Source organism: Amblyraja radiata, chromosome 1 (assembly GCF_010909765.2).
Source record: "Amblyraja radiata isolate CabotCenter1 chromosome 1, sAmbRad1.1.pri, whole genome shotgun sequence".
Lineage (NCBI taxonomy): Eukaryota > Metazoa > Chordata > Chondrichthyes > Rajiformes > Rajidae > Amblyraja > Amblyraja radiata.
Window position 1 is genome coordinate 8,110,130 of NC_045956.1, and position 21,261 is coordinate 8,131,390.

The window sequence follows — 21,261 nt, forward strand, 5'->3', positions numbered from 1 at the left end:
AGGTTGGAGCTCCTGACTAGCCTCACCCAAGATTGCGAGCCCTTGATGGTGATTTTGCGGTGGGAGCGATCCCAGGCAATGGATCAGCGATGTTAAGTCCGCACCCCGCGGTGGGGCTCACGACAGTCCGAGGAGCCTTCCAGCTCCATCGATGGTAGGCTGCAGAGCCCGGAGGATGTGATCCGAAAATTGATCACATCTTCAGGCAGGTAAGAGCTTGAAAAAAAAGTTCCCCCTGATCCCCTCCCCCCCCTACACATAAAACAAACCAAAGAACATTAAAACAAACTTAACGCACTAAGAAATAACAAAAAGAAAGAAAATACGAACAGACTGCCGACAGGGCAGCCATCTCCCCAATAGGCAGTAAGTAAGTAAGAATAGTGAAAGGCTTGGATAGAGTGGATGTTTCTACTAATGGGAGAGTCTAGGACGTTCTCGGGATAAAAGGACGTTCCTTTGGGAAGGAGATGAGGAGGAATTTCTTTAGTTATAAGTTGGTAAATCTGTGGCATTCATTGCCACAGGATGTGGAGGCCATTAATGGATATTTGCTAGGCAGTGATAGATTATTGATTAGTTCTGTGCCAGGGGTTATGGGGAGAAGGCAGAATGGGGTTGAGAGGGAGAGATAGATCAGCCATCATTGAATGGCAGGGTAGACTTGATGGGCCAAATGGCCTATTGCTAATCCAGCAAGCCTTGGCAAATTTGGTGAAACAGTCGCCTCGGCTCCGCTTGATTTCTCTGTGTAAATAAGGCCACTTCAGGTGCACTAAATAATGTTTGAAGAGGTGCATGTGAACATTTGCCTCACATGGAAGGGTTGCTGGATGGAAGTGAGAGGCGTAGGGACAAATATTGCAACTTGTGTGGAGAAGATGGGAAGGTATGACTGAATCCAGGAGGGAATAGTCTATGGAAAGGGGTGGGGATGGGAAGATGGAATGTGATCGTGCTGAAGGTGGTGGAAATGTCAGAATGATGTGTTGGATATAGAGGCTGGGGAAGGGGTTGTGGTGAGAACGTGGAATTAAAGACTGAGGGGAAACTGTCCTACTTTACTAAAGTATATATTGGCTATGCTCTGAGGCATTATAACTTTTCAACTTCCAAGAAAAGTTTTTATTTTTTACAACTCAAGTCATATACAAAATTCTCAACAGAAAAAGACACAACCAAGTTAACCAAGCCACGAGTTCCTTGGAATGAATAAAAACTTTTTAAAAAATGGCAAAATGGTTATTCTAACATATTTTGAAGGGAATGTATACAGAAATGACGAAACCCCTGAGTTAAACTATTAAACAGTATCAGATGCCGAACTGCTAAAATAGTGATGTGTAATGAATTAGAACTTAAAACCGTTAGAGCTTTGTTCAATACGTTAACTATACGTTATCCATAAATAGCAAGAAACTTTCCGATTAAAACAATGTGTTATGGGGAGAAGGCAGGAAAATGGGATTTGGAGGTAGAGATCAGCCATGATTGAATGGCGGAGTAGACTCAATGGGCTAAATAACCTAATTCTACTCCTATAACTTGTGAACAATCAACAATTCTACCTGATCAAAATGCATTTGGTTTTATAAAACCATAGGCACACCAATTATACTGTTGGATACCGAAAATGGGGCAATTTGTTATCATTTTTCTCGAGAGCCCATGCAACGCGTTAAAAAGTTAATGCAAGAATATGTATCAATTTATTTCAAAGCAAAGAGATATCACAGTTGAGATCTTTTTTTTCTCTGTGTTTTCTTGTTCTTATTTTGAGATATTATTTTGCTTGTTTTCTGCTGTGTTCCTTTAGAAGTTTTTCTGAGGGATAAAGTAAAAACCATTCATCAATTTCTGAAGTCGAAGAAACAGTTAATAGAAAATGTATTAAGTATGTAATTTTGCAGAATCAGCCTTCCTTGCCCATCAGCACTGGTATTGTTATTAGTATAGCAGGTCTTCAGAGGTGCCCACCATACAGATGACCAGCCACATGGGTAATAGCATGGGATCATTAGACAGGGTCAGGGTAAACCAGATTTATGGTGAAAATGGAGGTGATGTTTATTCTACAGTTCCTTTGCGATTAGTAAGCTCGCCAGTGCTCTCTTTCTTCTTAACGATGTTCTAAACAGTTGATTTTGGTACGCCTCATGTTTAGCTGATGTATCTAACAGTTTTATTCTTGTTTCTCAGTCTCATAATGGCTTCTTTGACTTTCATTGGCACAACTTTGGTCCTCATGTCGATAAAAGCAATAAGTTTCCAAAGGTGATGGAAAGACTGGAGGAAAGACTAGGTGCTGAGAGCTCTCTTATACCTGCACAAAGGAGGCATTTAGACACACCTAAGCAATTACAAAAACCTGTGATGGTGTGTCCCGAACATTATGGTGCCCTGAAATCGAGGGACTATGTATAAGCACAGCTGTAATTTCTACATGGTGAAACCAAAATGTATAAAATACTCGTTAATAAAATCTGACAATCTGCACTTTAACCACATGTGATTTTTTCTATTACAAACTCAAATTGTGGAGTACAGAGGCAAATAAATAAATGATGGGTCTTTGTCCCAAACATTATGTCATTAAATTGAAGAACTAAAGCAACATAATTTTAGGTCTAGTGTTCTGCAATGAGAAAGATTAAATTAGTAACCTTGTAGTTTTGTGGCCTTTTAGGACATCAGAATGACGAATATAGAAATAGTTCAATCTGAAGCAAAGGTCTTAAATCATTTTCCTCCCAACATTTCAAGACATTTTGAAATGTCAATGGCTTGAAAGCTTGGAGGTCAGATAGGGTGAACACCAGGGTAGGGAAACTCAAGATTTAGAGGACATAGATTTAGCGTGAGAGGGGAAAGATTTAATAGGGAACCCTGGGGCACAGAAGGTGGTGGGTCGATGGAACAAGTTGCCAGAGGAAGTAGTTGAGGCAGGTACAACACATTAAAACGACATTAGGACAGGTGCATGGATTGCATCAATTTGGAGGGTTAATGGATTTGTAATATTTTCTTTTTAACTCACTTTTCTTTCTTTTGACATCCCTCTGGTTCCAATATTACCATTTCCTCCTCTTCACTTTCAGACAGATGGATAATCTCAGCTTAACAAAAAGTATAAAGGATAATTAGTATCCAGCCAATCTCAAATTCTCAATAGAATATTACCACATTCAATATTTTCACAGTTCACCTTCATTACCCAAACTTTGGGCACCTAGTTCAGGGACAATATCTTCTTCATCTTCGTCCTCATCATCTTCCAGATCATTGATCATCCATTCATTTTGAATTCCCTCTCCAATTTGACCTGTACCTGGAGCACGCACAATTGGTTTTGGAATGCTGGTTCCGGTTAAGAAAAATAGTAGGAAAATGGCGTAAACACACGCAAAATGATTGGTCAGGAAATTGTTGATGTCTCAAAGGCAAAACTGTCAGCAATATCCTTTTTGTCTAAATATTCGCTTTTTCATTTGTGCATGTTAAGAGTAGAATGATATGGACCTAACACACACAAATGGGATTAGTATAAATGGGCGAGATGGTCAGCATGGATATGATGGGTTTAGTTTAGAGACACAGCATGGAATTAGGTCCTTCATCCCACCAAGTCCATGCCGGCCATAGATCACCTGTTCACTCACTGTGTTATCCCATTTTCTCATCCACTCTCAACAAACTAGTCAATTTACAGAGGCTTATTAATCTACAAACTCACATGTCTTTGGGATGTGGAAGGAAACTGGAAATCCATGCGGACATAGGGAGAACGTGCAAATTCCACATAGCACCTGGCGTCAGGATCAAAGCAGAGTTTCTGGCAGTGAGGCAGAGTCTCTACCAACAGTGTTACTGTGCTGCCCTGGAATATCGATAAATAGGGTTGAAGGGTCAGCTTCAGTGACGTTGCCTTTTGAATGAAACATTGTCGATATTCATACTTCCCGGAGCAAATGCTTGCAATGTCATTGCACTATTTAGAGGAGCATTAGAATCCCTTTCAATAATTATTGTCTAAATACTAGTTAAACAAAAATGCCCATTATCACATTACTGTTTATGGAATGTTGCTGTGCACATAATCTGCTACATTTCCAACATTACACCAGTCCAACACTTCTAAAGTACTTCATTAGCTGTGCAAGTTGGGATACCAAGTTTGCAAAATTACTCTGTACAAGTCAATCTTTCATCCATCCCAAAACAGCGAACTATGCCACATTCAAAAACACAAACTGCTGGAACACCTCGGCAGCCACATAGAACATGGAAAGATGATGTTTTGGGTTGGAACACTTCTTTTGACTCTGGCTGTTGTCCACCATTTGCCTATTAAAAACTCTCCTCACCTGTGGCAACCTATTATCTGCCAGGCTTTGTCCTGCCCCTCCTCTCTTCCAGCATTACCCCCCAGTCTGAAGAAGGGTCCTAACATGAAACATCACCTATCTAGGTTCTCCAGAGATGCTGCCTCAACCGTTGAGTTACTCCAGCGCTTTGTGCCTTTTTTAGTGAACCAGATCTTCAGTTCCTTGCATCCACTATGCAGCATTCAGTTTTGTTGCTCCAGTACATTGTATGCTTTAAATACTATCAATTGTAGCCTGCAAGCAAATATGGAAAGTTTGCTAAGCAAGGAATTGTTTAAGTTCAAATCATGCAGCAACAAAAGATCATGTCTCTATACAAAAGTGGTTTACGTTTGTTCTGAAGCACGAAATGAAAGTTATGTTAAATAAGCTAAATCATTTAATTTAGTAATCAAAGCCAGAAATAAAAGATACACTGCTGGAGATGTTTCAGCCTTTGACACAATTTCTTCAGCTTGTTCTTCAATTCCTTCTGTAGGCACAGCCACTTCATCAAGTTTAAAAGATGTAATCCTTTTGTTTGGTATGGATTCAGCAAAACCAAATTTTCCACCTTCCTTTCTATAAAAAGTTATTCATTTAGTAAACATATATATAAAATCGTAACAGTTGGGTTTCTAAATCAACATTTCATCAAATTATTTACAATGTCCTCCATAATGTTTTGGACAAAGACCCATCATTTATTTATTTGCCTCTGTATTCCACAATTTGAGATTTGTAATAGAAAAAAAAAATCACATGTGATTAAAGTGCACATTGTCAGATTTTAATAAATGCCATTTTGATTTCACCATATAGAAATTACAGCAGTGTTTATCCATAGTCCCCCCATTTCAGGGCACCATAATGTTTGGGACACAGCAACATCATGTAAATGAAAGTAGTCATGTTTAGTATTTTGTTGCATACCCATTGCATGCAATGACTGCTTGAAGTCTGCGATTCATGGACATCACCAGTTGGTTGGTGTCTTCTCTGGCGATGCTCTGCAAGGCCTGTATTGCAGCCATCTTTACCTTATGCTTGTTTTGGGGGCTAGTCCCCTTCGGTTTTCTCTTCAGCATATAAAAGGCATGCTCAATTGGGTTCAGATCAGGTGATTGACTTGGCCACTCAAGAATTCACAATTTTTTAGCTTTGAAAAACTCCTTTGTTGCTTTAACAGTATGTTTGGGAGCATTGTCTTGCTGTAGAATGAACCGCCAGCCAATGAGTTTTGAGGCATTGATGTGTCTATATACTTCAGAATTCATTACGAGTCAGCAGTTGTATCATCAGTGAAGACAAGCGAGTCAGTGCCTTCAGCAGCCATACATGCCCAGGCCATAACACCCCCACCACCGCGTTTCACAGATGAGGTGGTATGCTTTGGGTCTTGGCAGTTCCTTCCCTCCTCCATACTTTGCTCTTGCCATCACTCTGATATAAGTTAGTCTTCGTATCATCTGTCCACAAGACCTTTTTCCAGAACTGAGGTTGCTCTTTTAAGTACTTCTTGGCAAACTGTAACCCGGCCATCCTATTTTTGCGGCTAACCAATGGTTTGCATCTTGCAGTGTAGCCTCTGTATTTCTGTTCATGAAGTCTTCTGCAGACAGTGGTCATTGACAAATCCACACCTGACTCCTGAAGAGTGTTTCTGATCTGTCGGACAGGTGTTTGGTTTTTTTTCCCTTTATTATAGAGATAATTCTTCTGTCATCAGCTGTGGAGGTCTTCCTTGGCTTGCCAGTCCCTTTGCGATTAATAAGCTCACCAGTGCTCTCCTTCTTCTTAATGATGTTCCAAACAGTTGATTTTGGTAAGCCTAAGGTTTGGCTGATGTCTCTAACAGTTTTATTCTTGTTTCTCAGTCTCATAATGGCTTCTTTGACTTTCATTGGCACAACTTTGGTCCTCATGTCAATAAACAGCAATAAAAGTTTCCAAAGGTGATGGAAAGACTAGGTGCTGAGAGCTGTCTTATACCTGCATTAAGGAGGCAATTAAACACACGTGAGCAATTACAAAGACCTGTGAAGCCATGTGTCCCAAACATTATGGTGCCCTGAAATAGGAGGGGAACACCATGTATAAACACAGCTGCAATTTCTACATGGTGAAACTAGCATTATGAAAATAGCATTAAATAAAATGTTCACTTTAACCACATGTAATTTTTTCTATTACAAATCTCAAATTGTGGAGTAGAGGCAAATAAATAAATGATGGGTCTTTGTCCCAAACATTATGGAGGGCACTGTAGTTGCTTTAAAGTGAATAATAACCTTATGATAAGCAATCTGGAGAATTAATAATGGAAATCAGTGTAATGATGGATGAATTGAACATGAATTTTGCATCAAGCTTCATTGTGGAGTATACAATTCAATTCCCAGTAATAGCTGTAAATCAAGTGCCGGTAGGAGATTACAAATACCAGGGAAGTGATAACGAGTGAACTGTTGGAGCTTCAAAGTTTGGACTTCAACCTCAGGTATGAAAAGCTGAAAAATTCCCCAAAAGCTGAAAAATTCCCCAAAATTATCCAGATTTGGAAAATCAAGGTAATATCAGATTTGGAAATATCAGATAAAGTCACTTGGCTTTGTAAAAAGGAAATGATGTCTGGCCAAGTTATTTAAGTTTTTTTTTGGTTGGAAACTATACTATCGATAAAGATCAAATGAAAATGTACCAAGGATCTGAGAAAACACATTGCGAAAAATAAAAGTAAAATGTTGACAAGATGATTTGTTGGAAATAGTGTAAAAAAAATAGTGCAAATGACAGTGAGAATTTTTTCCTATCCATTAATAACATTATGCAGTGAACAGTCAACCTGCACCCTGATGCGTGTTGAGGTAAAAAAAAAAAAATCAAACATTAAACTTAAACTGTTGTCAGAATTGCTCTCTTACAAATGAGTTAGGCCACAAACAATCTATGCACCTCAAAACATGAAGACAATAATTACAAAGAAAAGATAGGTTTGATGTTGAAAGGATTTGTGACACTTAATTATTTATAAATACAAAGGACAAATCCAGAAACAGGATTTAATAAAATCATTTTCTGGATCTGCATCTTTGCAAGGCAATCTATTGGGAACTACCGCACATATTAAGGAACTGGTGGTGAGCCTCCGTCTTTCTGGTGAACTTGCTCCCAACGCTATCAGGGAGAATTCCAGAATTCAGGCTCAGCAATGATAAAGCGATGGTCATGTATTTCCAAACAATGACATGGCATAACTTAGAGGCCAACCTACGGCTGATGTTGTTCCCATGAACCTGTAGCCCTTGCCGTTTCTGGTGGCGGAAGTCACATTTTGGAGATACTGTTGGTGTAGCAGGGTGAATAATTGCAGTGCATCACTTTCTATGTCAAAATCTAATACACATACGACGACCACGCCCATTCACACATCAGAAGAACGGCAACTCAAGTTTAGTTCTTTTCAAACAAAGACCTGTGAATACAAATATTAAATTGTTCAAAATAAACTTGCCTGACATTTTTATCATTTTCAAGAGCCTTCTGCATTAGTTCTGTGATCTCTGCCACCTTCACTCCAGCTATTTTAGTGCAACGAAGAATCTACAATGAAGAGATTGGATTACTGTTCTTCCTCATCACCAAGTGTTATTGATTATTATAGAGGATGGGAACTCAGCAGCCCTCTTACCACTTTAACCCATTTGTTATTCATTCTGTGAGATGCTAAAGGGGTGAACAGCACCAGTCTGAGCAATTACAAGACTATTCAAGCCAAGATTGTTTTCCATACAAGCCTCCATGTATTCATTTTTAGGCAAGGTCATTGGCTGATCAAGTGCAGAACCTTAGCTAGTTTTATCTAGTTTAATGAAGAAGCAATTTATAGGAACGCACTTTTATCCCATTGATATGTCGAATATCATCCTAATCTGCATCGTCACCATAACATTTATATTATTCTTAGAGAGGAAAATAAAGCAGAAATGTGCCCAATGTTCCTTACAACAAAACAACCGCATCATTAAAGCAGTAAACTGTCTCACAATACTTCACAGGATGTTTATCAAACCAAATTTTGTAGTTGAACATGTAGAGTAGTTTAGCACAGAACCTAAGAGGTTTAAAAGTTGGACAATGTATAATATCCCAGGAAAACAAGTCAGAAATTACAGATATCTCAGATGGCAGGGAGGAGAAATTTGAAAACAAGGATGAGAATTTAAAAATAGTCATTGCATTAACAAATGCAATTATTTTCAAATAACACGAGGGGTGGGTGGTGGTGTCTAAAATGAGCAGCGTCTCTTCTTCCTGAGGAGACTGAAAAAGGTCCATCTGTCTCCTCAGATTCTGGTGAACTTCTACCGCTGCACCATCGAGAGCATCCTTACCAACTATATCACAGTATGGTATGGCAACTGCTCTGTCTCCAACCGGAAAGCACTGCAGAGGGTGGTGAAAATTGCACAACACATCACCGGTTCCTCGCTCCCCTCCATTGAGTCTGTCCAAAGCAAGCGTTGTCTGCGAAGGGCGCTCAGCATCGCCAAGGACTGCTCTCACCCCAACCATGGACTGTTTACCCTCCTACCATCCGGGAGGCGCTACGGTCTCTCCGTTGCCGGACCAGCAGGTCCAGGAACAGCTTCTTCCCTGCGGCTGTCACACTACTCAACAATGTACCTCGGTGACTGGCAATCACCCCCCCCCCCCACACACTCCTCCCACAGGAAAAACACTATGACTGTATGCATGTAAATAGATTTATTTATTGAAATCATATTCTATGTCGCTCTTCCAGGGAGATGCTAACTGCATTTTGTTGTCTCTGTACTGTACACTGACAATGACAATTAAAGTTGAATCTGAATCTGAAGTAGGGATTTAGATGAACACAAGTTTATGGAGGCCAAATAATGGGAGGAATGCATTTAAGTAGACAGCTAATGCTAACAAAGGCATTTATGACATTTTTAACAATAAATGAATTGATGCAGGAGTAAATGGTGCTGACATTTAGTTTAGAGATATCACATGGAAACAGGCCCTTCGGCCCCAGACTCCAAACCGACCAGCGATCCCCGTACACAAGCACTATCCTGCACACCAGGGACAATATTCAATCTTTTCCGAAGCCAATTAATCTACAAACCTGTACGTCTTGGGAATGGAAGGAAACTGGAGCATCCGGGGGAAAGCCACGCAGTCACGGGGAGAACATACAAACCCGTAGTCAGGATCTAACCCGGGTCTGGTGCCGTAAGTAGGTATGTTGCAAAGCCTACCTGAAGCGTCGTTGAAAATCTGTCGCTGCGGGTGTGCGCGATTTTGGCGCCGTTTAGAGGGGGCGGGTTTAAAACGCGATTTTCTCTAGGCTGTTCAAATCGAAGTTGTTCAGCCTAGTTAATTATTAACGAAAAATCGCTGGAAGACCCCGTCGCAAAAGCTATTATTAGTTTTAAAGGCCTCGTATAATAGTTATAGTAGTTTAAAAATCAATCTCTAAACCCGCGACCGCCAGCAACCGCAGGGTCTCATAAAGCAGACAGCTGAAGGTATGCTGTATATTTTTACATTAAAAAGGGCTTCTAAAGATCCTTTTATACAAAGTTTAATGTTGCGAGTAGCTCATTTTGGGCCCATTATATCCCGCAGTATTTTTCTGGGCATTTGGGGGCACAAATCTACCGCAATGTGAACGTTCTAAACCAGCGCGTTCCACAGGGACCCACTGGAAAGCTGATTTAAATGGGCATTTATTTACAGCAATTGAACACTAAATTCCTTCCATTTGGCCTATAAATTAATCTAAATGAGATTTAAAAATCATGTTTTATTGTGAATTATTTGTGAATATTATTTGGACATTTAGGCTATTTAAAAATGTTAATCATTTATTAAGAAATGGATAGATGTTTAGATCTAGTAATTGAAGTCTGAAATTAGCTACAATTAGGTAACTAACTAATTATATGCTTTAATTTCAGGTCATCCAAGTAAGATTATTTTATATTTGTTTCAGAATGCTTCAATCTATGATAACTGAAAATTTCATTCAGTTCTCTTAATTTTTAAGAAAGTTATGGGCTTTTGACTGTTCACGATCACAGCTTTTTTGTTATGTCCATAGAAAATCAATAGGGAACAAGATGCTCATTTCCGAGTATGAAAATGGCCATAACTTTTTAAATACTTGAGATATGAAAGTGAATTAGGTGTCAAATTAAACTTATTTTTATGCTTTATCTGATGGGATAAATTACAGACTTGATTTTTAAAATCTCAAAATGTTGTAACATTGCTACCGTAAGGCAGCAACTAAACTGCTGCACCACCGTGCTGCCCTAATTTGTGCTAGTGTTAATTTGGGTAGCAATTAACCTGCAGCACGTGGAAATGGTTTTAGATTTCTAGCATACTTTGTAGACTTGTTTGAAAACAGAAGTGCACAAGTTTACTGACCTGTTCTTTTAGGAGCATAATTCCACCACTGGATTGAATGGTGCACAACTCACGGTGTTTGTTCATGGCAATCACCAAGAGTCCATCCATGACCCGCTCCTCGTGTTCAATTGGATCTACTAACAAGTAGGTTCTATGACATAAGAGTATTAGTTACAAGGGAACAGTCTTAATTCTTGTTTGCGCTTCCTTCAACAACTTGGCTGGTTCCTTAAATGTTGATGCAGTCTCTGCTCCAATTGTTCACAACTACAGTTCACGGTCCTTTCTACAAGTTTCCCTTGCACTCTGTCCTAAACCGTACATCTATTTTCATATGCAAGAGAAATATACTATTTATCCACAGAATCTCTCGGATCCTTTCTCAACAGGTTGAAAAACAGAAATGCCAAATGTTGCTGAGTAGACAAAGATCCTTTTCAGAGTTGATACAATGGTAGATCAAGTTGCTTTAACTAAGTGTTGGCTGCTGTTGAACATCTCATCTCTACATCTGATTTCAGTGTGTTTCCACATCCTAAAATTATTTTCAAACGGAGCAAAAAGTGCAAGAACGAAAACACCTTTAATTTTTGTACTCACCCCTGCTGAAAGAAAGCAAAGCTGACTGCAATGGGCATGTGGTGGATGCTCAGTGGGATCAGATCACGCTCCTCCGCTGTATACTAAGAGACAGAAATTTGTTTCAACACATTAAGTATTATTCAAAACATTTCAGTTGACCATGCAAAGCAATGAGCAATTACAGCAGTTTATCAGTAAGAAATATAAAGACAAAATGAAATCTTCTAGGGTTGGACAGGCTAGATGCAGGAAGATTGTTCCCGATGTTGGGGTAGTCCAGAACAAGGGGTCACAGTTTAAGGATAAGGAGGAAATCTTTTAGGACCGAGATGAGGAAAAGAATTTTCACACAGAGTGTGGTGAATCTCTGGAATTCTCTGCCACAGGAGGTAGTTGAGGCCAGTTCATTGGCTATATTTAAGAGGGAGTTAGATGTGGCCCTTGTGGCTAAAGGGATCAGGAGGTATGGAGAGAAAGCAGGTACAGGATACTGAGTTGGATGATCAGCCATGATCATATTGAATAGAATAGAATAGAATAGAATAGAATAGTTTCTTTATTGTCATTGTAACATGAACCATGTACAACGAAATTGTAAAATGTCAGCCAGTCAGTGCACCATTCAAACATTTCTAAAAGCTAACGATACATACAAAGTAAAATATTTAAAAAGATAAACAACTAAAATAAATATCATAAAAATAGCACGCATAAACACCCAGCCCTACATCCTTCTGTCGATTTCATGTATGTATGTATCGCCCCTGCGTTCCTTGGCGGCTACATTTAGTGCCTTTATAGCAGTGGGGTAAAAACTGTTTTTAAGTCTGTTTGTCCTTGTCCTTGTAGATCTGTACCGTCTGCCTGACGGTAACAGTTCAAACAGGGAGTGTCCGGGGTGGGAAATGTCCTTTATAATACTCTGGGATTTTTTGATGCAGCGGGAACTGTGTAAGTCCTCCAAGGTAAGGAGAGGGCATCCGACAATCCTCTGGGCGTTGTCAATGGCCCTCTGGAGCGCTTTCCTCTGAGCCGCTGTGCAGCTGGTGTACCATACGCATACACAGTATGTTAGGAGGCTCTCAATGGAGCACCGATAAAAGGACAGCAGCAGTCTCTGAGTGATGTTATTCTTCCTGAGCACCCTCAGGAAGTGCAGTCTCTGCTGGACCTTTTTCAGCAGCGCAGAGGTGTTCACGCTCCACGTCAGGTCCTCCTCAATATGGATTCCCAGGAAGCGGAAATCCGCCACCCTCTCCACACAGTCCCCTCTGATAATTAATGGTACCATGTCCGTTTTATTCTTCCTGAAGTCTATTATTATCTCCTTGGTCTTTAAGGTGTTAAGGAGCAGGTTATTTTCTCCACACCACACTGTCAGCTGCTCCACCTCATCCCGGTAGGCGTACTCGTCCCCCCCGGAGATGAGTCCCACCACCGTAGTGTCATCCGCAAATTTGACAATGGTGTTTCTGTGGTGGGCGGGGATGCAGTCATGTGTGTAGATGGTGTAGAGCAGGGGGCTCAGCACGCAGCCCTGTGGAGAGCCGGTACTGAGGCTGAGGGCCGTGGATGTGTGATGGCCCACTCTGACTCTCTGGCTGCGACCCGACAGGAAGCTATTTATCCACATGCAGGTGGAGTGTGGAAGTCCCAAGTCCCCCAGTTTGTCCACCAGTTTGTGGGGAAGGATGGTATTAAAGGCAGAGCTGTAGTCCACAAAGAGCATCCGCACGTAGCTCCCCCGCTGCTCCAGGTGGGACAGTGCAGCATGGAGAGCTGTGGCTACAGCGTCCTCTGTAGATCTATTCGCTCTGTACGCAAACTGGTGGGGGTCAAAGCTTCGGGGCAGGAGTGATGTGATGTGACCCCGGACCAGTTTTTCAAAACACTTCATCACCACTGGTGTGAGTGCGACTGGCCGGTAGTCGTTGAGGCTGGAAATGTGGGGTTTTTTGGGCAAGGGGACTATGGTTGCGGACTTCAGACAGGGTGGAACAGTGGACTGGGCCAGAGACTGGTTGAAAATCCTCGTACAGACTCCAGCCAGCTGGTCAGCGCAGTCCTTCAGCACGCGTCCAGAGACGCCGTCGGGTCCAGTAGCCTTCCTTGGATTGATGGCCCGCAGCGTGCGCCTCACCTCATGCTCCTCTATCTTGAGGGTTAGGCTGCTGTGGACCATGTGGTGTGATGTGGCTGTCTCGGGTGGCTCCACTTCAAAGCGAGCAAAGAAGAGGTTCAGCTCCTCTGCCAACGAGGCGTCACCTTCAGCAGCTCCAAGGTTGGCCTTGTAGTTGGTGAGGTACTGGATCCCCTGCCACACCTGCCTGCTGTTGTTGCTGTCCAGGTGGTCCTCTATCTTCCTCCTGTAGTCTGATTTGGCCTCTCTGATGCCTCTCTTCAGGTTAGCTCGGGCCGTGCTGTATAAAGCCCTATCGCCAGACCTAAAAGCGGTGTTCCTCTCTTTTAACAGCTGCTGGACCTTCCGGGTGAATGGCGGTGCAGGCTCGAAGGGCCGAATGGCCTATTCCTACACCTATTGTCTATGTTTCTATGTTTCAATATGCCAAGTATAACTATAGCAGTAGCTGATGCTTTGTAAAATATTCTCAATTACAATCTGCTCATTCAGTTTCTTCAGGTAATGTTCTGAAAGTAGAAAAGGATTGTTTAGTGTTGTAGATATGTGCCAAGATGTTAATTTAAGTGCTAATTAACGTGTAGCATGTTTAAAATGTTTCAGTGTCGATCTAAGAAGATAAATCATAGATAACTTAGTGTTAAATTTCTAAAGACCAGTCTTCAAGATTTGGGGATAAGATTTGGTTTGGGAATATGTTGCAACAGTGGGTGATGTGGGAAAGAGGAGGTCAACTTCAAGATACTTTGACACCTACATTAGACACAATGGAACTGTACAGCTGGAACAGGTTGCTGCTGAAAGAGGTTGGACAATAGTTTTAACATAAAATATGGATAAGAATTTGGGTGAATATTCATCTTGAGAATAAACATGGAAGACATTACCTGGTTATGATTTAGTCAAGCTTGGAAACTAAATATGCCAGCCTCCAAGGACTGAAGAAAGATAGGAAAAGCAGTTGAAGAGAGTAAATGTAATTAAGGAAAAAAATACTTTCAAGATAGTGGAATGTAATGGAAAGTTAGCAGGCTTTGAGACTATCGTCTGGAAATTATACTGAATGTCCATTGCAATTTTCTACCTGGAATGAAACACTATTGTGATTATTTGAGTTAACACCACACCATCTGGAAAATGGACTGGCACTAATGGTACAGGTAGGTTAATACGACCCGAGAGGAGGTGTTGGGCGAAGCGATCGCCAAGCCTACGCTTGGTCTCACTAATATAGAGCAGTGGATTCTTCGCCCAACACCTCCGCTCGGTCCGCATTAACCTACCCGATCTCCCGGTGGCTCAGCACTTTAACTCCCCCTCCCATTCCGAATCCGACCTCTCTGTCCTGGGCCTCCTCCATGGCCAGAGTGAGGACCACGTAAATTGTAATTGTAATCATAAATTGGAGGAGCAGCACCTCATATTTTGCTTGGGCAGTTTACACCCCAATGGTATGAACATTGACTTCTCTAATTTCAGGCAGTCCCTGCCTTCTCCTCCACTTCTCAGCTCTCCCTCAGCCCACTGTCTCCGCCTCTTCCTTTCTTCTCCCCCCCCCCCCCCCCCCCCCCCCACACGTCTGAAGAAGGGTCTCGACCCGAAACGTTGCCTACTTCCTTCGCTCCATAGATGGTGCCTCACCCGGTGAGTTTCTCCAGCATTTTTGTCTACCTTCGATTTTCCAGCATCTGCAGTTCCTTCTTAAACATTGAAGCACTTGGATGTTGATCAAAAGGGCTTCAATTTATGGACCGCAAGCGGAATTTCTCACATTACAGCTATTCCCCAGGAAGTTTGCTCCCCTTCACTCCAAACCAGGAGAAATTCCCAAGCAGCCAAATGATCATAAGGTATTATAACTGCAGGAAAAACCTCTTCATTTTTCTCACTGCAGAAGAGAAGCAAATTCACACCATCACTTCTTTAAAAATACTGTGTCATTAACACCACATGGCCATACTGCACATCCCACCTTAAGGTTAGCAATATCCACATTGTAACCGTCAAAATTAAATATATAATTATCCACACTCGAGGATAACACGAAACAGCATACAAGTCTGCAGGAAACCACACACATATTCGACCACACGCTATGCATCACATGGCTGCCACCAGTATCTGAGTAATGCACTCAGCTACTTCATGTAGGCCTGTACTCGCTGAGCCTGTACTCGCTGGAGTTTCGAAGAATGAGGGGGGGGGGCCTCATTAAAAGTAGTGAAAGGCTTAGACAGAGTGGATGTGGAGACGATGTTTCCATTAGTGGGAGTCTAGAACTGGAGGTCATAGCCTCAGAATTAAAAGACGTTCTTTTAGGAAGGAGATGAGGAGAAATTTATTTAGTCAGAGTGGTGAATACATAGATACATAAGACAATAGGTGCAGGAGTAGGCCATTCGGTCCTTCGAGCCAGCACTGCCATTCAATGTGATCATAGCTGATCATCCACAATCAGTACCCCGTTCCTGCCTTCTCCCCATATCCCTTGATTATCCCATATCCCTGTGGAATTCTTTGCCACGGAGGCAGTAGAGGCCAAGTCAGTGGATATTTTTAAGGCAGAAATAGATAGATTCTTGATTAGTACAGGTGTCAGAGATTATGGGGAGAAGGCAGGAGAATGGGGTTAGGAGGGAAAGATAGATCAGCCATGATTGAATGGAAGAGTAGATGGCCAAAATCTACTCTTATTCCTTATGCTCATTAGATTCTCTCAAGTACCGTACATGAATGTTGCCAACAATGAATGGGGGGGGGGGGGCAAAAAAGTAAAGAGACTCGACCCAAAATCCGTAACAGAAGACACACAGCAGTTGGGACTGGTGGACACCTCACCTCATTGAAAAGGTTTTAGTAAGAAGACGTTCCTAATCACACCCATCAAATCAGCAAATTACACTGTGATCTTATAACTCCCCTTATGTGTTACAAGATCATTTTAAAGTACTACTAATAGCCCTGTCCCACAGTGCGAGTTAATTCCAAGAGCTCTCCTGAGTTTAAAAAAAAATCAAACTCGTGGTAAGCATGGAGAATGAACGTAGCGGGTACGTCGGAGCTCGGGGACGTCTCTTAACAGCTCGTAACGCTAACGGCAGGTAAGCACGGGAAGACTCGTGAAGATTTTTCAACACGTTGAAAAATGTCCACGAGAGCCCCGAGTGCCGACGAGTGGCCATTACCGTAAATATCCGAGTTCGAATCAGGGCAAACTCGGGAGAGCTCTTGGAATGAACTCGTACCGTGGGACAGGGCTTTAGTGCTCCTTTTGAGACAATGTTCTGTGAACAGTTTCGATCTTCCAAATAAATAAACAAACTTCAAGTGAAAATCGTGTAGCATTTTATAATCAAACTATTTTCTCCACTCCACTTCAATGATTTTCTGATAACAATACTGAGCTGCTGCAAGGCACAAGTCACCAAAATCTCCCCATTATCGCTCTTCTCCACCTGATTCAATCAGTAAACTCAAGCATCACAATTAGATTACTAGTTACAGTATTTAGAATACACAGCATTCCACCACATAGAACAGCACAGCACAAGAACTGGGCCTTCAGCCCACAATATCTATGTCATAGAAACATAGAAAATAGGTGCAGGAGGAGGCCATTCAGCCCTTCAAGCCAGCACCGCCATTCATTGTGATCATGGCTGATCGTCCCCTATGAATAACCTGTGCCTGCCTTCTCTCATATCCCTTCACTAGCCCAGAGAGCTCTATCTAACTCTCTCTTAAATCCATCCAGTGACTTGGCCTCCACTGCCCTCTGTGGCGGGGAATTCCATAAATTCATAACTCTCTGGGTGAAAAAGTTTTTTCTCACCTCAGTCTTAAATGACCTCCCCTTTATTCTAAGACTGTGGCCCCTGGTTCTGGACTCGCCCAACATTGGGAACATTTTTCCTGCATCTAGCTTGTCCAGTCCTTTTATAATTTTATATGTTTCTATAAGATCGCCCCCTCATCCTTCTAAACTCCAGTGAATACAAGCCTAGTCTTTTCAATCTTTCCTCATATGACAGTCCCGCCATCCCAGGGATCAATCTTGTGAACCTGCGCTGCACTGCCTCAATCACAAGGATGTCCTTCCTCAAATTAGGAGACCAAAACTGTATGCAATACTCCAGATGTGGTCTCACCAGATCCCTATACAACTGCAGAAGAACCTCTTTACTCCGATACTGAAATCCTCTTGTTATGTCGAACATGATGTCATGAACTATTTGCCTGAACATAATCATAACCCTCCATATCCTCATACCTATCCAAAAGTCTCTCAAATGCCACCATCACATCTGCCTCCACCACCACCTCCGGCAGCTCACCGTCCACTGTGTAAAAGACTTGCCCTGTACATCTTTAAACTTTGCCCCTTGCACCTAAAAGCTATGCCGTCTAGTATTTGATATTTATCCTGGGAAACAGGTTCTATCTACCCTATCTATGTCTTTCATAATTTTATATTCTTTTATTATCAGGTCTCCCCCATAACATCTGGCATTCCATAGAAAACAATCTAAGTCCATCCATCCTCTCCTATAATTGATATTCTCCAATCTAGAGATGCTGCCTGTCCCACTGAGTTACTCCAGCATTTTGTGTCTATCATTCTGATATACCTCCTCTGCACCCAACTGTATCATGAGTGACCACAACAGTATGGATTCAGTGGAACTTGATCAGGATTTGGATACAAAGATTTAGCAGTATAATTTTTAATGATCTCTCGTTTGTGAAAGCACTGGTGAAAGGCCAATAAATATCAGAATCATGTAACTAAGGGGTGCATTGCCCTAGAAGGATGGTGATGGGCTCAGACGACACAGGCAGATTTAACATACCACGTAGGAGACACTTTATATTCACATTGCATTATTGTGAAGCAATAACAAGATTCACTACGAAATGATATTACCACCAACATTTATCAAACAGACACAAGGGTGATTATTGACAGAAGCTTTATTGGGGACCAACAATGAAATCTTATAAGACCAGCAAAGAGAGTCTTTGGTGGAATTCATCAGGTCAGGCAACATCTGTGGAGGAAAATGGACAGATGACATCTGACTTCAACCCGAAACGTCACCTTTCCATTTTCCTCCACAAATGCAAACTCTGCAGCTCCTTGTGCCTTCTTTCCATTCAGTAACACCGTGGCTGTTTTTCTACCTGTGCCAGTTTCCTGCACTTACTCTCTGTCACTTGTGTTGTTTAAAATCCAAAAAGCTATAAATCGCAGTGTTGAACATACTTAGCACAAACTTCCACAGCATGGAAGCTTGACAGAGAACTCAAAAGATTGCTACATTCTGGGTGAAGTAATTTCTCTCTCTGGTTGACTCTTTATTTAGAAACTGAACCCTGCTTCAAGACAACCGCATCATTAGAACATCCAACTCTGCATCTACTTAGTCAAGCCATCCATGAATTTTCAATGAAAATGCCTCTTACTTTTCTAAACGCATAATGCGAGTATACGGTTCATCTCTAATAATTGTCAGAGTGTCATTATGGGATCTTGCTGTTTGCAAAAAATGCCAGCTGCATTTCCTATTTTGCTTCAAAACTACTTTAGCTGAAAGATACTTCATTGCACCATTTATATAGGGGCTTTTACAATCTGTTTTTCTTTCTTTAGCTGACATTCCTGAAGCTCTTCAGTTAGTTCATTGATCTGGCTCGAGTCTGAAAACAATACCCTCTTTGAGACTGTTAATATAGATAGCCTGATACGCAACAGTGAGTCAAACATTGATATTTGCAAAGAGGTCTATGGACAAACGGGAATTGTGATAGAGCAGAGTTTTGGTTCACCTCAAGTTTATTATGGCAAGAAAGAGACAACTGTTCTGCTATTGTCAAAGATGTATTAGAAGGATTCAACAGTAGAAAGATGTACGGCACATTATAACATTATTATCAGCATGATGGAGAGGTGAAGTGGTGATAAGTTAGAGCTCAGTGATTTTCGTGGTACAATGGAGACTGAACTTGTTTTTGAACATGTTACCAAGTGTCAGCAGATGGATGAGATAGGAAAGCAGTCCGGGTCGGGGTGATTGTGATGATGCATTGATTTTTCCTTGTGGAACAGAATTATGAAGAGAGGTTTGCGAATACTCACTACAGTGACTACTTCTCCTTGGATTGACACATCAGGCCTTTTAAAGTGAGACAGTGCCACAATGGCTGCTATGCTTGCTGCATCAATTATGTTGCCATCGTGATTTAACAAGTGCAAGTCTACACGAATCTGCCACACCTGAAACAACAGCAAAGAAACCAAATTAAACTTATATTACAGGCATTACCCAAGAGAATTCAAAGGAATCGCTGGGACTTTCTTCATGGTGGCAAGCCAGATCAGCCGCCCCGCACTGCTGCGGGGGGGGTCGGTGGCTTCCCTCTACAGGTTGCAGCCGGCCGGGTCTTCCCTTGCCCGGCTACCGGGCCTCCTGGGTGGGTTCCCAGCTCTGCACCATCCCGGGAGCCTTCTGCTACCACGCAGCATCCCAGGAGCCTTTACAAGGCAAGTAAAGTCTGTTCTAAAACCCCAATAAACAAAACTGAGTAACATGATTGGTATATAAACCCTAAAATGTTCTTGGTGGTACTGAAAAGATGTGGATATAGTTTAGAATTAAAAGGCAGTTACAATGACAATATAAATTTGCAAAATAAAGGTCTATACACAAAACATTATCTATCAGAACAGAAATGTTGCCTGACCTGCTGAGTTACTCCAGCACCTTGTCTCCTTCCACAACATTTCAAAAGTTGTTCAGTCACTGCTGTGGTAAGGATCTAGCAACTCTTATGATCTCTTGAATATGGACTGCTGCCCAGCATCAGCTCTCATGGTTCAAACCAACTTGCACGTTCCTGGGTCAGGTGCAGAGGGCCAATGCAGGTGACTTTCTGCACTCTGTGTCAGTCAGTGACACCCCCGGAACAATTTGGGCTGCAAACTGCCATGAACACATGACATGGAGGAAAAGCTGGGAAAAAGCACAGCATACCCTTTTCTCTCAAAGTTTTTAAATGTCTCCAATATTCAGATGTATTCGAAACATTTCAAAATTAAATCATGCATGGAAGTTTTAAAATAAATATTTAATAATAAAAAAACTACTTATTCTCCAGGATGAATGGGTTCTCTGATCCACAGCCAAGAATGGCTGGCAGAGGACCAAAGAGCAGGATCTCCTTGCATAATACTGGGATATCCCAGCAAACTAGGTTCCAACAATGAGCTCTATGTGCAATCCAATGACAAACATGCAGTGACAATAAGATCTTCAGTATCCTTCAGAAAATGTTAACAGGAGTTTGAAACATTGCTGCATTGAGTAATGCTCCAAACGTGCACCTCAAGTTCAGGATTTGAGTTTAAATGTACATCCTGTTCGGACGTAGAACTGCCATCATTTAAGCTAACATTCAGAAGAAATCTTGTGATTTTATCTAAACGAAGATAAAATAAATTTTAAACTCAGTTATAGTTTGGTACAATGTTAATGTTATTAAAAGTAAACAACACAGATATTGCATATAAAGTACCCATTTTAAAATGATTTGTTTTGAAATTAAATGTTTAAATGGATTTGGTATCGGCAGTAATATTGCTGAATGTTATGTGTATGACTGAACAATTGCAGTTCCCTTTGGAATCATTAGTAGACCCATTATCATTCTGCCCAATAACCTTCTGCAAAA

The 21,261-nt window shown here is 41.5% G+C and overlaps 1 protein-coding gene across 3 annotated transcripts in view; it reads right to left on the reverse strand.

The window, feature by feature from the left end:
* Nucleotides 1-1,102: 1,102 nt before the first annotated feature.
* Nucleotides 1,103-21,261, reverse strand: part of exosc9 (exosome component 9) — a 28,404-nt gene continuing 8,245 nt past the window's right edge. Inside the window, exons 5-12 of one of the 3 annotated variants that reach the window (XM_033017185.1) lie at nt 19,670-19,807; nt 11,412-11,494; nt 10,830-10,962; nt 7,879-7,967; nt 4,800-4,946; nt 3,206-3,357; nt 3,038-3,113; nt 1,103-1,824 (exon numbers count right to left, since the gene is read on the reverse strand). In XM_033017185.1, the coding sequence (XP_032873076.1) occupies nt 1,731-1,824; nt 3,038-3,113; nt 3,206-3,357; nt 4,800-4,946; nt 7,879-7,967; nt 10,830-10,962; nt 11,412-11,494; nt 19,670-19,807 (912 nt within the window). In that variant the 3' untranslated portion in view covers nt 1,103-1,730. Of the gene's footprint in view, nt 1,825-3,033; nt 3,117-3,205; nt 3,358-4,799; nt 4,947-7,878; nt 7,968-10,829; nt 10,963-11,411; nt 11,495-19,669; nt 19,808-21,261 lie in introns of all 3 variants that reach the window. The other 2 variants (XM_033017184.1, XM_033017186.1) reach the window with 2 other exon arrangements.